This window comes from Magallana gigas, chromosome 6 (assembly GCF_963853765.1).
Source record: "Magallana gigas chromosome 6, xbMagGiga1.1, whole genome shotgun sequence".
Lineage (NCBI taxonomy): Eukaryota > Metazoa > Mollusca > Bivalvia > Ostreida > Ostreidae > Magallana > Magallana gigas.
In genome coordinates this window covers 7,519,503-7,534,929 of record NC_088858.1, presented here as the reverse complement: position 1 = coordinate 7,534,929, position 15,427 = coordinate 7,519,503, and the positions used below count along the sequence as shown (strand labels likewise).

The window sequence follows — 15,427 nt, the reverse complement described above, 5'->3', positions numbered from 1 at the left end:
CACATAAAGACATCTTGTTCATCCAAATAACCTTTGGTGATTACTGCTTCAAATATTGAAATAAGCCTACAGAAAATCACTTTAACTTTAGGAAAAGGACACTCACATCAAGTTGAACACCTGTGTTGGGGTTTTTATGGGCAAATCCCCGTAACTATTTAAACCCATTCCTACAGCAAACATGCCATATTCTTTAGGAATTTGTCTGAATGGAACTGATACAATGTATACAGTTCAAAAATACAATCAAAGTTCAATGTATCCACCGCAGTGCATGCTGAATAAATTCGGGAAACATATTCTGTTAAAAATACTTTGTGTGCGTACATATATATTTGTATGTATTACAGAATTGTTAAATATACATGTATGAACATTAATTTTGTTGTTTGTGTTTTCCAAGCGGAAACTACATATATATAAACTGTTTGCACAACATTAAAATTCGCTAACTTTAAAATACAGTATCATGTGCTTTACTTGACAAGGTTTTTTTTTTTTACCGACATCGATATCTACATGTTTATTAGAAATTATTCAAATCGTTGTATAAAACTGTAACAATATACATCCCGTGTGGCTTTTTGATATCGTTAAAAATATTTTTGTTTTTAATTACAGTTCAAAAGAAATCTCAACATGTGAACTTGGTAATTGACATATTTGATTCTAATGTCTCTCAGAGCAGAAAACTGCAAAATACATGTCATCTGGCGTCTTTTTTAAAAAATTCATTTTAATCTTTAGTTACAGTTTCAAACTAAGCTTAAAATACGTTCTTGATAATTGACATTTTTTATTCTCATCTCTCCCACAGAAGAAAACAATAAATAAAAGAATCATATTTTTTTCTTTATGAATTAGTTTGATATTAGTTTGTTATTTGAATTTGAAATGATAACTATATCAAGTTCATCTCGATGTACATTAAAATCTTCAGCAAGACAAACATGATGACATTATCTTCAACATTTTATTCCCTTACCCCTCCCTTAAAAAAAAAAAACAACCCCAGAAATTGAAATATCATAAAAAATGCCTTCTGTTTATTATCAAAACCACAACCTAAATAGTTGTAAATTTTAAGTTTTAAAAGTTAAAAAAAAATGCAAAGGAGAGGACCTAAATATGGACACATGTAATAACAAACTGTTCATGCACTCGTTACTGTTTTGTGACAATATTATACTTTGTATAGAATAAATCAACTTTAATTATATCATACCAATGACTTCCGTTAATCTGATCTCATACTAGTAATCCTCTGATGGTAACAAGGGTAGGGTAATTATTGACAAAGTAATAACGAAACTGGACCGTTCAGACAATTGGATTGGATGTTAATATTCTTTTGATGTGGGAAATGTTTTCTTGGGATCGGTCTCAGGAATGAGTATTTATCTAGAGCTTACTTCAGCACATCTTGCACATAAAAACGAAACATTGTCAATACTCCTTACAACAAATTCTTGTGAAAAAGATTTAGTTTTTAGGAATGCAAATCTTAGAAAGTCCGCGGATTATACAAAAGGTTCAGCGTTTCCAATCAGGATTAGTCGTGGTAGCATTAAGGCATCTTTTTACCGACTTACAAATATTCTTTTAATGTTTTTGTTCTGCAAATGGAAGTAATTCGACTTTCATCAAATATTTTTGCAAGCCTCCATTATTGTGCGTTTCATTGATTTGGTTGATGTATTTCGAAGCTTTTGTATTAATCAGACAAGAATATATGATTAATTGAATCTTAGACATGTTCGTGATCTTAATGCAAGACGGAAAATTAAGCTGTGATATGCTTTTTAACACTTCATTTACAAGCATTGTAGAGACTTTTATTTCCTATTTGTTTTTACAAAGTGTGTTTTATCTTTTTCTATTGATTTTTTCAATCATATATTCATGTAAAAATACGAATATAAAAATTTGTGCATATGATATTGAATTTTTTCAGCATACGTTAAGGATTACCTTCCGTTTCTACACACCGTGTTCAAGAATGTTTATGTACATTTTCAATGGCAACATGTGTTTGTGGGAATCTGTTAAAGGTAAATGCAAATACAATATGAAAATGTGGGTTTTTCTATACACCTCTTTTCATGTGAACCTCTGAAGTGTATACTTAACTCATCTATAGCCGATTACGGACTTTCATCTAATGCTAGAAAAATAACTATATTATTCACTCTACTAGATTCTAATCTATCAAAAGCATTTGCTTGGTCCTTATATGAAAACAAATGTGATTCTCAACAAATGAAGAGTAAATACCTTTCAGTGGGCACATGCTAGGTACAAATGATCTTCTTAACGTGAAAGGGATCTGCAATTGTCTTCCCGTGTATTTCTCACCTCATTAAACCGAGCACTAATGAGTTTTGAATTTGCGTTTGCTCCGCTTTGCTTTCTTTCAAAGGAATCTGGAAGAACAGCTTATCCACTCGAAAAATCGGACGAAATGAAGACAAATGCCACCGAACATTTATATTTATTTAATGACAGATTTTTATTTGATCTATCCATCAAATTCCGTTCTAGAACTTTCTTTTCTTATCAAATCACACAAATATTTGCTTCATTACAGTAGCATTCAAAATGCCAAAAATTCCCGTGAATATCAATTTAGGCTTTTGCTTCATTTTTGTTTTGTTTTTGTTAATTTTTTTCCCTTCCTTTTAAGGTATACAATATAAAAATATTCAAATTTTGAATCAACTTGAGATATATCCAGTGCAATTTTCAACTCTTATTAAAATTGTGACAATAACTTAAACTACACAAAAAGCAGCATAGCATAAAAATAATTCTTTTTTTTTCTTAAAAGAAATTGTGTAAAGTTTAATAATATAAAATTTTGGTGATGAGCAATCTGTTAATGCCATTTAGAATTCGTGCTAAGATAAATACGAAATAATATTGGAATATTGCTTAAAAAATATTGGAAATGAAGCACTAATATATGATTTTTATTATCAGAAGATTCTTGCAACTAGAACATACATTAAATGATTATTTTTCTTATTTTCAATTTGAATCTTAAAAGTTTGATAAATAAAAAGGTGATATATTCATATATTAATAGATAAAAATAAGCACAATTTAAAAAATTTTGAACGCCATTTGTAAATTCATTTAAAAAAGTTAAAGCATGTGCCCTTTCATGTCTAATGTTGTGTCAATATTTGTCCGCAACAAAACTCTTTAAGTATCCTCAATGACACATAACCATCATTCGTGTCTAATTCTCAGTTTATGTGAAGAAATTGACAACATTGCTTCACAAGACTCGATAAAACGTTCCTTTCATTAAGATGAATGGTAACTGGGCCAATAAAAACGCTAAATTTCCGACGTTGAAAGGATTAAGTCTTGCTTATTTTAAATTCATTTATTATTCGAGTTTTTACGTTAAAGCGATGTTAACTCTCCCTCAAAATACAATGTCACGACCCTTAATACTGGCCGTGGCTATGGGACGAATTCATTGGCTGCTGCAGGGAGGATAATATCCACCAAATGAAGATATAACCGCCCATATATGGGCAGATTGACGGTTTATTGTACGCGATTGTCGGGATAACTGATGGTGGCTGAAATGTAAACAATTCAGTGTTGGAACTAAACTAGGAGCTTCATCTGTCCCCTAGGTAAAGGAGATAACCACACTTTAACAACTTCAGTAGCCGATGTTGAGTGTTAAGCATTAACATCCAGTTGCAAAATGCCGCGACCAGGAAGGAATACCTACAATGACCAGAAGCCACCTTATTCTTATATTGCTCTCACGGCTATGGCTATTCAAAATTCTCCGGAAAAAATGTTGCCACTAAGTGATATTTACAAATTCATCATGGACAGGTTTCCTTTTTACAGACAAAACACCCAGAGGTGGCAGAATTCATTACGTCATAACCTGTCATTTAACGACTGTTTCATCAAAATTCCTCGTCGTCCGGACAGACCCGGCAAAGGAAGTTACTGGGCTTTGCATCCGATGTCTGGGGATATGTTTGAAAATGGAAGCTTTTTACGGAGAAGAAAACGCTTTAAGATGACATTTCGACATCAACTGCCCCTATCGGAGAGTCTAAAGCACACCTTAGCGTTGGAATCTCGAATTTTCCAAGATAATTCTCGAATGAACTATTTTGCAATGAACAATCAGGCTGTGTCCCCCTCCACCGGAACTTTGACCGGTCACGGAAACTCATCAAACAGGAAACAACCGTTTACGATAGAAAACATCATTGCCCCTGATCAGAAATCAAACGTTCCGTCTCTACCCCCACCCCTGACTCCAACAGCATTGCCGGCGTTTGCATCGCAATTCGCCAATAACTTGTCCTATGGGGCACCATTTTCGGCCGGAAATATCTTTTCCACGCTTGCATCAGCGTACAAAATTACGTCGGATTATGAATGTATTTTAAAATCTAGGCGATCTGCAGACTTTTCACTTCCTCCTCTTGCATCGCTACCGATAAAACCTTCACCAGTGTCCGCTCTGAATTTGGCCACCTCACAAAGACATAGTATTGCAGATAAGATGAGGTACCCACCAATGGGAAATTCCAGTTACGGCGTGTCTGAGGAGAAATCCATTGTATGTTGTACGAAAGTAAGCGCATGAAATCTATTACCTAAGACTGTTTTTTATCCTTTTATCCTATTATAGATAGGAACACGCATGTTCTATAATGTGATTTTACAAAATCAAATGAAATAAAGATTACTCAAAACAGTATATTTTGTTTTGTAATGATAAATTTAATTGATATATGTTTCATAAAATGAACTTGTAAATAGCAGGTAGACCTTGAATTACACTGAAAAAAATTTAAAAGTTTAATTATAAAAATGATATTTTCGCAGTAATACAAAACTGGGAGAAAACTGATGAAGATTTGACCGTCTTAGTTAATTTGTATTTTTTATAATTTGTACAAACAGTTTTATTGCAAATGAATTAAACGAATTATTTTTATTCACTATGTGTATAGTACTTTTTACATTTCAATGCAAGTCGGAAACTGCTAATTAAAGATTCAAAATTTACATAAAGAGTTTGTTTGTTTTAGTTTCAGAAGAAAGGAAATCTTGTTTGTTTTTTGAAAAAAATTCAATTAAGCTCTAGATTTATAACAATTACAAGTCAAAATTGTTTTGTATAGACATGAACAGTTTTTGCCTCAACCAAAGCGTGAAAATAAAGTAGCACGTGAAGCAAGATTTAAAAAAAATTGTTACCTAACAAATCAAATAACCAGCATCAATGGTACTATCAAGACCTGGTTTTTTAAAAAAAAAAAAACGCCTCTGTGATAATTAATAACTGGCAAGAAAAAATTACGTAAACTATTTAGAAGTAAAATATCATTGAATTGAATTGCAATTGATCATTACTAAATCCTTTAGTAGTAATTCAGTGTTTTGCAACTCTGTGAAATAGGTCATGAAAAATATTACTATCATGATCCTATATTCATAAAAATATAATCGTCTTATGCTAAAGATTATTTTGCTTGTTCTTAATTGAAATATTGGCAAAAACATCATGTTAAGATAAGGTCATTTAATTAAAACCTGAGAGCCGTGTTCTTTTTTTTCCCGACGAAATGGGAAACCTTCATATTGTGTGTCTTACGTTTTAAAAAACAGTATGATTAAATATAACTTTATACAGTTATTACAATATTGACTTGTGTACTAATGTGTGGGTAAATATTCACAGTATATTAATTATTGACAATTTTACTTTCACGATTTTGATGTCTAAAATTGTAAATCATGAGTTCAAAGCCAATTTTTCATTTATCAACTTTTATAAAAATTTTGAAATGCATTTTATTATTAAATATTGTAATATTTGATTTAAAAAAACCCCCGGTATTTAAATGTCGACTTTGATGTTCTTTCATCAATATTTATATCTCAAGGTGTCCCTTACCAACTTATTCAAGAAAAGTGAAATATTCTAATTAGCATATAAACTTATTCAAATCTAAATGGAGACGTTTTACACAAGGTGGAACCGTATTCATAACGAAAAATCCCGGATTTCTTTCTCAATTATTACAAAGAAATAATGTAACATCTATCTAAAGCAACATTTTAATTCTTAGTCGTTCATTAGAAACTTCATTTATAATTTATTATGCCAATTTTTCTTCATTTCTTTTTTTCAATTTTCATAGTTTATTTTGTATTTTAATATATTATACACAAACGCACTCAAAAATCGTTTGAACAATTGTTTTTGATGAATGAATTGGCATTAAAAAGATAAAGTGAACAATGTATCTATTGATGTAAAAAGATAAATAACTTGAAAATTGTAACATATAAGAGGATCTGAGAGATTCAGGTCATGAACTATTTGATGAGCATGAATCATCTTCACAACAATTTTCCCTCAAACCTTAATCATGATATTTTGAATCATGATATTTTATTTGCATTCCAAAGGGTCAAAAACTACTTGAACTTGTTACAAATATACAACTATATTAATGAAAGTTTGTATAGATTACCCACTTCAAAATCAAAGTACCCTTGTTGATCCATAAACTGCCTTTATTGTTGAATTTTACTTCGTGTCGCTCTGGTAACATCGATGAAGCACGAACGTCTCCGAAAGGACACAATAGACTTGGTGACATTCTTTTCTGGACAGATTTGGTGGTTGTCTCAGAGGGCGTCAACAGCAGGTGCCCCCTTCCTAATGTCAACAAAAAGTTTTTGATTTTCAATCTGGAGCGTGGCTGGAAATAAAAATTAAATACTTCCAGCTTTATGTGCTCTTTTCTCATGATTCGTTGCTACTTTTACAATGAATTCTTATTCTACCTCGTTTCACAAATTCTTTCAATCGTCTTTCTCAACACTCGTGATGAAATAGTTTTATGTAGCTTAGTAAAGGTGATTGAAACTTTATGAGTTCTTCTGTCACAGGAATGTTTTAAACTTCTATATACTCGTTATGATTAAAAGTATATATACGAGAATGGAGTGACATTTGTGGTGTATTTTTGTAAAAAAAGTGGAGGTTTCTTACTCTGACACAAAACTCAAAATAAAACTTCAAAATACTTAATTAACTTTTTATGTTGTTATTAGTAAATATCAGAGATACTTAATCTTTAAGGATAATGATTTTTACAATCGGCATTTCTTACTGATTTAACTATGATCAAACTTTAATTGTTGTATTGCTTATTTGCAAAAACTAAACTGTCCATTGGCAAGTAATCAACCGTTCGTCAGTAAGAAACAATTATGATTATCACTTAACATGGTATAGAGAAAATCTTCAGATGATAAATGTTTTAGTAATCGCATATCTATTATTTATAACATAATAACCAGCTCGTTGTTGAAGTAAACATTTGGAGTACGTACTTCAGAAAACATACAAAGTTGCTGAAAAGACAACGTCACTCAATATACGCTGCGAAGGGCCACATTACGTTAACAGCGGGAAACCCACAAAGGCAAAAGGTGAACTCTTTGTATTGGAACATACAGCAAGGGTTCCCTCGGGAGTCGGAACTGAACGCACCGTAATGAAAGTTACAAGATAGTTTGCTGCTGAATCTAATGCTCTGTTAATGTGAATTGGATCAAACACGGCCGCCAATTGTTCCCATGTAAATTTTCGCGTGGCAAAGGATTACTTTAATTCAAGTGAATTCCCGAGACAAATTCACTACTTAACACCAAAGATAAATATTTTTATGACCAATTCATAAGCAAGGCTGTGGATGCAGGTAGTACTGAAGACGGGTTAATATGGTTGTGTTTAACTCATTTTGCGAAAACTATGAGAGTAACTGAAAATTGATAATAAAATATCCATTTGTCAAGATAGGGGTGTGTTGCAAGTAGACTGTATTTATTTATCAAATAGAATTACTCTAAGTAAAGCGTAAGTACCAATTTATAGAGATAAAACATGAACATAAATCATGGTATCTAACTGATATGCTGATTAAACAATGGGACTAGAATGAGAATATTTCACAATTATTCATAATTGGGTCAGAGTGAGAGCATACTACTAGAGAGAAGGGGAGAGGTCCAATTTTATGAAGAGTGGTTGCTATAACTATGCAATTAAAAGCATTAACATATTTCACATTTAGTCATATCATAGCCTTATGGAGGTGGGGAGGTTACATGTCAGAGAGTCATTCTAAATTGGAAATTTGTATGTGCTAAAATTAAAAATTCCTTATAAAATAGAGATGGGACTACAATTTCTGAAAATTTGAGAAGGAATCTGAAGAAGCTAGTACATATATTTTTTCAAATAATGTCAAACTACAGAAATCAGAGAAAGAGAGAGAGGAGAGAGAGAGAGAGAGCAGTGGAGGGCGTTCACTCTGTTCTATGACTGAAATTGCAGAGCGCGTGCTTTTTTGGCACAAAAAATATTCGAAGATGAAAAGAAACTTTGGAGGATAAAATTTGGCCACAGACTATTATTTCGTTTTGTTTAAGAAAAATTCCTTATATTTTCGCTTGAAATTTGAATATATTCAAATAGCTTCATGCAAATCTCTTCTTTTAAACGAGAAATAAAAAATTCAAAATGGCCAGAAGAAGATCAGAAGAGGACACAATGGTAATTTTACAATTATACGGAATCAGTCTTGAAAGTGATTGAGAAGAGTGTTCTAATAACGAAGATCAAGGGAATCTTATTACTATTACTTTATATGAATTTGTTAATTTTATTGCAATAATAGTTATTATTATAAAACACGAATAAAATATAAATAAAAAATACATTGAAAATCTTAGAAAATTCTTGTCCAAAAAACAATGCCTTTCTTGAAATGAATTGGAAGAAAATAAGACATGCTACTGCATTCTAGTTATGGTCTAGCTACAATTGTTACAGTATCAAATCTTGGGCCAAAAGACATGTCGCTCTGGTGAACGATGTGGTTCATGGGCTTATTGTAAACAAGTGGATCTGTACCTTTGATATGATGTCTGAACAAAAATCTGAAGAAAAAAAACTTCATGCTAAATAGAACAGGAAAATCGTATTAACCTAATAATTTCAACTTCATATATCTAGTCACTTAGAAGGACCAGTCTGTTTACAATGTATGTTTTGTCCAATATTGAACTGCTATGTTTGAACATTTTGATTAAGTTGATGGTATTCTACATTATTTGAAAATTGAGACTGACTTCTATTTTTTCGTACAGATCAAGGAGTTTTCATAATTTTACTGTCATTCTAAAGAGCAAAAAGCGATATTGGTCTATATGGGGTTTCCCCCAGATATTGCTTTAAGTTCTCGCCTTTTTGCTTATTTCTGATGATAAAGTTGTTATTTTAAAACACAGTGGACTTCCTCTGTATTGGGATACTTGATATGGATAAAAGAAAGATTAACAACCTCGAAATCTTAGGTTTCCTCATATCTCAATATGAAAGAACGTTATCCATTGGTTATAACATGGATGTCGTATCAAATGAATTCTATTTGACAGATAAAAGAATTGAACGAGAGTTAAGATCTCTGTCCATTGACTGGCGAAAAGGGGTTACCGAGCCAACAGTATGGATTCAATTTGTTAAATGTCAATCACGTGATTAGGATCCTAGCAGCGAGAGCAAAGCGAGGCTTGATCGGAAGCATAATATTGTTCCTGCACACCTGCGCAGTAACAAGAGAAAGCGGTGTCCAAAGAAGAAATTAACTGTCTACAATACGATGGCGGGGCACCTGACGACCCCTGTCATTTACAAGGGGACGGGTCTTTCAGCAAACATTTGTGTTACCAAACCAGGAAAATTCTATCTATTTGTTCGTTTAAACCATTGTATTTTTGTAAAAGGCTTCAAGTTATTCGTTGATAAATTCAATGATTCCTTTGAAAGATGAGTAACTGTTACTAATTTAATTTTAAGACCGATTTATTTGTAACGCTTAAAACATTAATTTTTGTTGTGTCAGTATACAATTGTATATTCTTTTAATCATTTTGTCAAAGTAATTTCTATTTTAGCCAAGTGTTATTAAATGCGCAAATCATTTTATATAAATACATTAAATTAAAATTATTTTGATGGTTTGAATTTAACAATAGAATTATTTATCACTTGTGATCAATATCAATATGAAATACGTATAAACTATGCCCTATACAACGATTAATCGGTAACTTAAAATTTAAAATGTGTACGGCTTTATTTGAAACTAAAATTTTACAAACAAATTCATATTTTAAGAATAAACAAAATTCTGATTAATATATATACGTTGTTTAAAACAACGTATATATACTAATCAGAATTTTGTTTTATGATAAAATTCTTTTGTGCATGTAACTATAAACTTAAGATTCGTTTTCGAATGTAATGCATGTAGTTTTAAAAGCCACTGCAGAGCTTCAAAAACAATTAAATTTCCCGTAAAATGTTTTAAAACACTTGCATTATTGTAAAATCGGAATAATTAAGAGCTGTAGTTAATAAGCCGGCTTTCAATGCTGACGTAAGTTTACTTTATACTCTGAAAAAAATAACGATAGAGATACGTAAATGGTATGGTATGTATGACTGTCATATTACTGTTTGTTCGAAAGGACGACATATCATCTCCAGTGCCTGTATGCGTTTACATGTACACTTCAGACATGACTTGGTTCACTGCGTTCCCTTTAACAGACCATGGGCGGATCCAGAGAATTTTTTATGAGGGAGGGGCGGGGAAGAACTGTGTTTGCGGGAGGGGGTCCGAGGCATATAAGCGATAATTTTATCATGTACATTTAATAATCCCCCTGCCCCTTTAGATTCGCGCATGGGATCGAATCCCAGAGTAAACGTTGCATGTCGAAAATTTTGTTTGCGATTTATATGCTTGTAACTGGAAACTTTATAATTATACCTCAATGAAAAATCTGGAAATTAAATTTAACAGTAAGATTAACATTTTCAACATGAACGTGCAAAAGAGGAAATAAGCGGATTAAATGTTATTAGTTAATATATATTAATCATTCATTCTTTTTAACATTTTTGCATTAGGTAATGTAATAGAGTTCTATTTAATGTAGTTTTATTGACATCATAATGCTGTACCAAAATTGTTGATGTTTTAAGCAAAATATTGTTTTACTCATAACGTTTGTCGTATCTGTAAACAAAGTTACCTTAGCTGCATGCCTTTCAACAAAATGATAGTTGTTTGGTTTTTATCTTTCAACCACTAAAGAAAAACACTGTCTTCCGAGAAATAAGATATTCAAAAACTATCAAATGTTAGCATGTTAACCAATCATTTTCTCATTTATCTTCTGGCGTGTCACTTTACTGTTTTACATAGTTGTTAATCATTTTGTTGTACAAGAGGACGATCTTCTATTCTCCTTTCATTGAATTAAAAATATAATGTGTCAGTCACATCATGTATAAATATTTTTATCCGAAACAAAGTCAGTCTTCCAAAGTCAATTACAGATGGGTCTATATTTGGTTTGGGGCCGATCTGCCTAGTTGGCCGTGTATTTATGTGCGACTGCTCTATGTTCCTGTCCGGGACCAACGCCGTATATGTCATCGAACGCATGCAGAAGACGTTTATTTGTAACTATCTTCCTCTTAAATTGAATTTTCTTGCAAGACTTCTGTGAAAATTGGTGCTCTGTTTCATGTTGTTTTCGGATTACTGTTTTCAATCGCTGATATTCCAGCGCGCGCTTCTTTGTGTCGTCTGCAGCCAAGCTACTTTCATGGTTTAGACGACACGCGCGCAGACTCATCCAAACGTAGAACATTTGTCAACAACCGGCCAATAATTTCGGCAATTAAACAGAAAGAGGTTCCAATAATAATAGATTAGTAATTAAAACAAAATAACTCTAAAACTCTGTCGATCTTCATTACAAGTTAGATTGATCATTTGCAATCTGGAATAGGATACCCTCTCTCTTCTTTACGTACAGTTCTTGATATTCAGTAATGGAAAAGAAAGAGACATGTACAGATACTGAAAATACTATACAATTATAGCCTTTTGATGGATTCTATACAAATATTAACTGGGGTTGAGGGTAACATTGATTACTTTAGACCCCGATGGACGAAATATTGCCATACGCGAAGCCTCGGTCGATATAGTCTCATCACGTCTATAAAACCATGTACTGTCCAATATCAAAAGGATATATTAATTGTTTCATTATAATAAATCTTAACACTAAAAACTCGTTATACTTGTTTCCTATCATACCCAGTTTGTTTAAAGCAATATGAGCTGCAATTTTCATGTTGAAATTTTTTTTCACGAAAATGTTATTTTTCTAGTTAAAGGAAAAAATATCATGGCATGGCTTTTAAATTTCTGTTATTCATATTTTTGTAGAAAAGGCTTTGAGAAGCCTTAATTGGAACAAAATTGAATTATTGTCGTCCTGTACAAAAATTGATTTGCTATATATTCCTAAGAAGAGAAATTGTTCTATTTACAAAAATTAATGATTTGTTCTAATCTTTTTTTTATCATAAAAGTTCAAGTTAAATGCAGACTTATTATACTAGCAGGTTTTTGTACTAAAATAAAATTATTAAAATACAGCTCATATTGGTATAAGTTTAAATTTAAGGTTTTGGCAGTTTGATTTTCATAACCAACAAAGCGATATTTTGCCGTTAAGTACTGTTTTTCCCAGATGTGTTTGAATTTTCATACGCATTTCCATAGTTATATGACTGCAAATATTATTTATTCTAGATCAAAGAGGCTTAGCATATAAACTTGTACGAGTAACTAGGAGAACCCCCTAATTTTATGCCCATTACACGTACAGCATTGTTTTTGAATACCGCGTAATTCTTCCAAGTTGTAATCGCATAAAACGAGTAGACTCAAAAGTAAACAAAGGAAAAAAACGTGTAGCATTTTTATATAAAAATATGGACTTGTTGTATATCAGACGTTGTTTAAAGTAAAGCAAACAATAAATTATGGAAAAATTGTGCTTTTTGGTTTCATCGAAATCATGGAGTTATTTCATAAACAGCGAGAGTAAGCTGAACATGTTGAAAATGTTGAATCTAATTGTTTTATACACCTACGCGCACACGTACAGTTTATGAAACTTTTAACCCCAATTTAATTACCTGTGCCTGCAGGAAGCATAGGTGTACCTGTAGCTCCACACGTACACATTTCAAATGTTTAACCTCTCTACTACTTTACACGTAAAAATCATTTGAGTCTGACAACAGATATATTCTAAAATTATCATTAAAAAATTAATTGAGTTTATTAAGCGATGATTTAAACGTTCTTTTAAAGAAATGTTTGTTTACCAAGTCTCGTTGTTTTTCTTCATAAAATATGTTTTTGATGTTAAAAGAAAAGAGTTTGCAATGATAATCTTACTTCTTTAAATCATGGTTCTTTTTCATACAACTTAATCAGAAAAAAAATTCGTAAACTATCTACACGTAGATAGAAACTGACAACGAATAGTCTTAGTACTTGTAAATATTTAAACTTTTAAAAAAAAAATATGATATTCATATGTACATTTAAACAATAACATTTATAAAAAACATATTCATGTCATATAATTAAAGATTGTTTTAAGAGTTTACAATAAATTAATATCATCCAATTTTTTCCAAGAACATGAATAATATATTTGGAAAAATGTGTAATCGATTTCTTCGACAGACACGAAAATGACGTCTTTTTTCAGGTAAATGATTAACATTTGGCGACGCCATCATCTTCAAAAGACACATTATTTTGCTTTTATATATTTCTTCGAAAACTGTTCAAACAAAATGAGCAACTATTCTCCTTGTTCATATATTAAAGGAGAAAAAGGCAGTATAGCTTCAATGCGACAGATCTTTTTCTATGTGCTCAAAAAATGCCTTTTCTGACTAATCGCAGCTCATTTAAAATGAATTAACGCGATTCCATGATCGAAAAACACGAAACTAATTTTGTGGCTTGTTTTGTCTGTAAGGCGGATTGGACATGTGTTTTGGGTTTGGGCTTAAGATAGGGACGTCCTATCATTGCCTTTTGAGTCTTCACAAGAAGACCAAAACCCAAGAGACACATCTAATACACGCGCTTGCATTGTTTATCTTCTAAAGTCCTCGGTATCATACAAACATATTGATAGGATGTTACTATTTTCTATATGAGACAAATTAGGCTTGAAATTATCTTCCACAAACATATATAGAGGATAAATGGAGAAAATTTCTTTAAAAGCAATATGAGATGTATATGTTTGTTTTTTTTAGAATTTAATTTTGCTGCAAAAAAAACTTGCTATAATATATAAATATAATATGGCTATGCTTAGCCCACATTTTCTCTGTTTACTTGAATAACGTAGAAATTTTGTTAATTTTCTATGCTACTTTGATTCAAAATTTTCACAAAAGTTGGTACATTGTTTAATGTTTGGAAATAATATATTATTAACACATTAAAACTAAGTTCCTTATCAAACTATAAAAGAAATCTCTCATTAGATTTATTTTTAAGAAAGTGAATTTAAATATGTTATTCTGCATGCACTCATTTTGAATATTCCCTAAAAAATACATAGCCTAACTTTTTCCGTAATAAGATAGAAAAAGTTGACCTTTTAAGTTCTTGAATTCTCAATATCAATGACATTTTGTTCATTTTTAAGAGCCACAATTCTGGCAGGACCCCTTTCATAATTTATTTTTTTTTTCTAAAGAGGATATTAGGGGATTATGCAAAATTTTGCTTATAAAACATCCATCTAATTAACTTTGGGTGTGTATTATTTGATATTTACTTTGGCAGTTATATAGCGGGTTATGTAAACTTAATTTTATTAAAACAATTTAACTTTGGATGTATTCTTGGAAATAAAAACTAGTTGAAGTTAGTGGTTCATAATGAAAGTAGAAGACGTCGATTTTATTCCGGACCACTGTCATTTTGATCAATTAACTTTCCCCATCTCTCTATAAATTTACTCTAAATCATTAAGAAAACTCCACAAAAAGCACAGCATTTCGTGAGAGAAATCAAGAAAAGGCTTCCACGAGTAAACATTTTGATTTCTAGTCTATTGGAAAATAAAATGCCGAGAGGACTCGGCATTACTTGACTTCCGTTGCTGGGGCTCAAACACTTGGATTCTGCAATGATCCATGACTGTGAATAGTAAACGAAGAGAAACAACGGAAGCACTAGGGTTAGCTTAAATTGACACTGAGTGATAGTTTAATAGTCGTGTTTTCTTATTCCTGATTATAAAGACAGTTTTATTTCGTGTTTCGTCAACAGAAATTCGACATAGCCAGTGTCACGAGATTGATATCAGGCGATTCTACTTTGCATTTAGCCTCCCCTATCAAAACTTTTAAAACTTCAGTTTGTATAATTTCAAACCT

The 15,427-nt window shown here is 31.6% G+C and overlaps 1 protein-coding gene across 1 annotated transcript; it reads left to right on the top strand.

Annotated features, from left to right (window-relative positions):
• Window positions 1-3,438: 3,438 nt before the first annotated feature.
• Window positions 3,439-5,029, top strand: LOC105340839 (forkhead box protein B1). Its single transcript, XM_011447062.4, has one exon. It carries the CDS (start codon window positions 3,725-3,727, stop codon window positions 4,631-4,633), a length of 909 nt encoding a protein of 302 aa, XP_011445364.3. The 5' UTR covers window positions 3,439-3,724; the 3' UTR covers window positions 4,634-5,029.
• The last annotated feature ends 10,398 nt before the right edge of the window (window positions 5,030-15,427 follow it).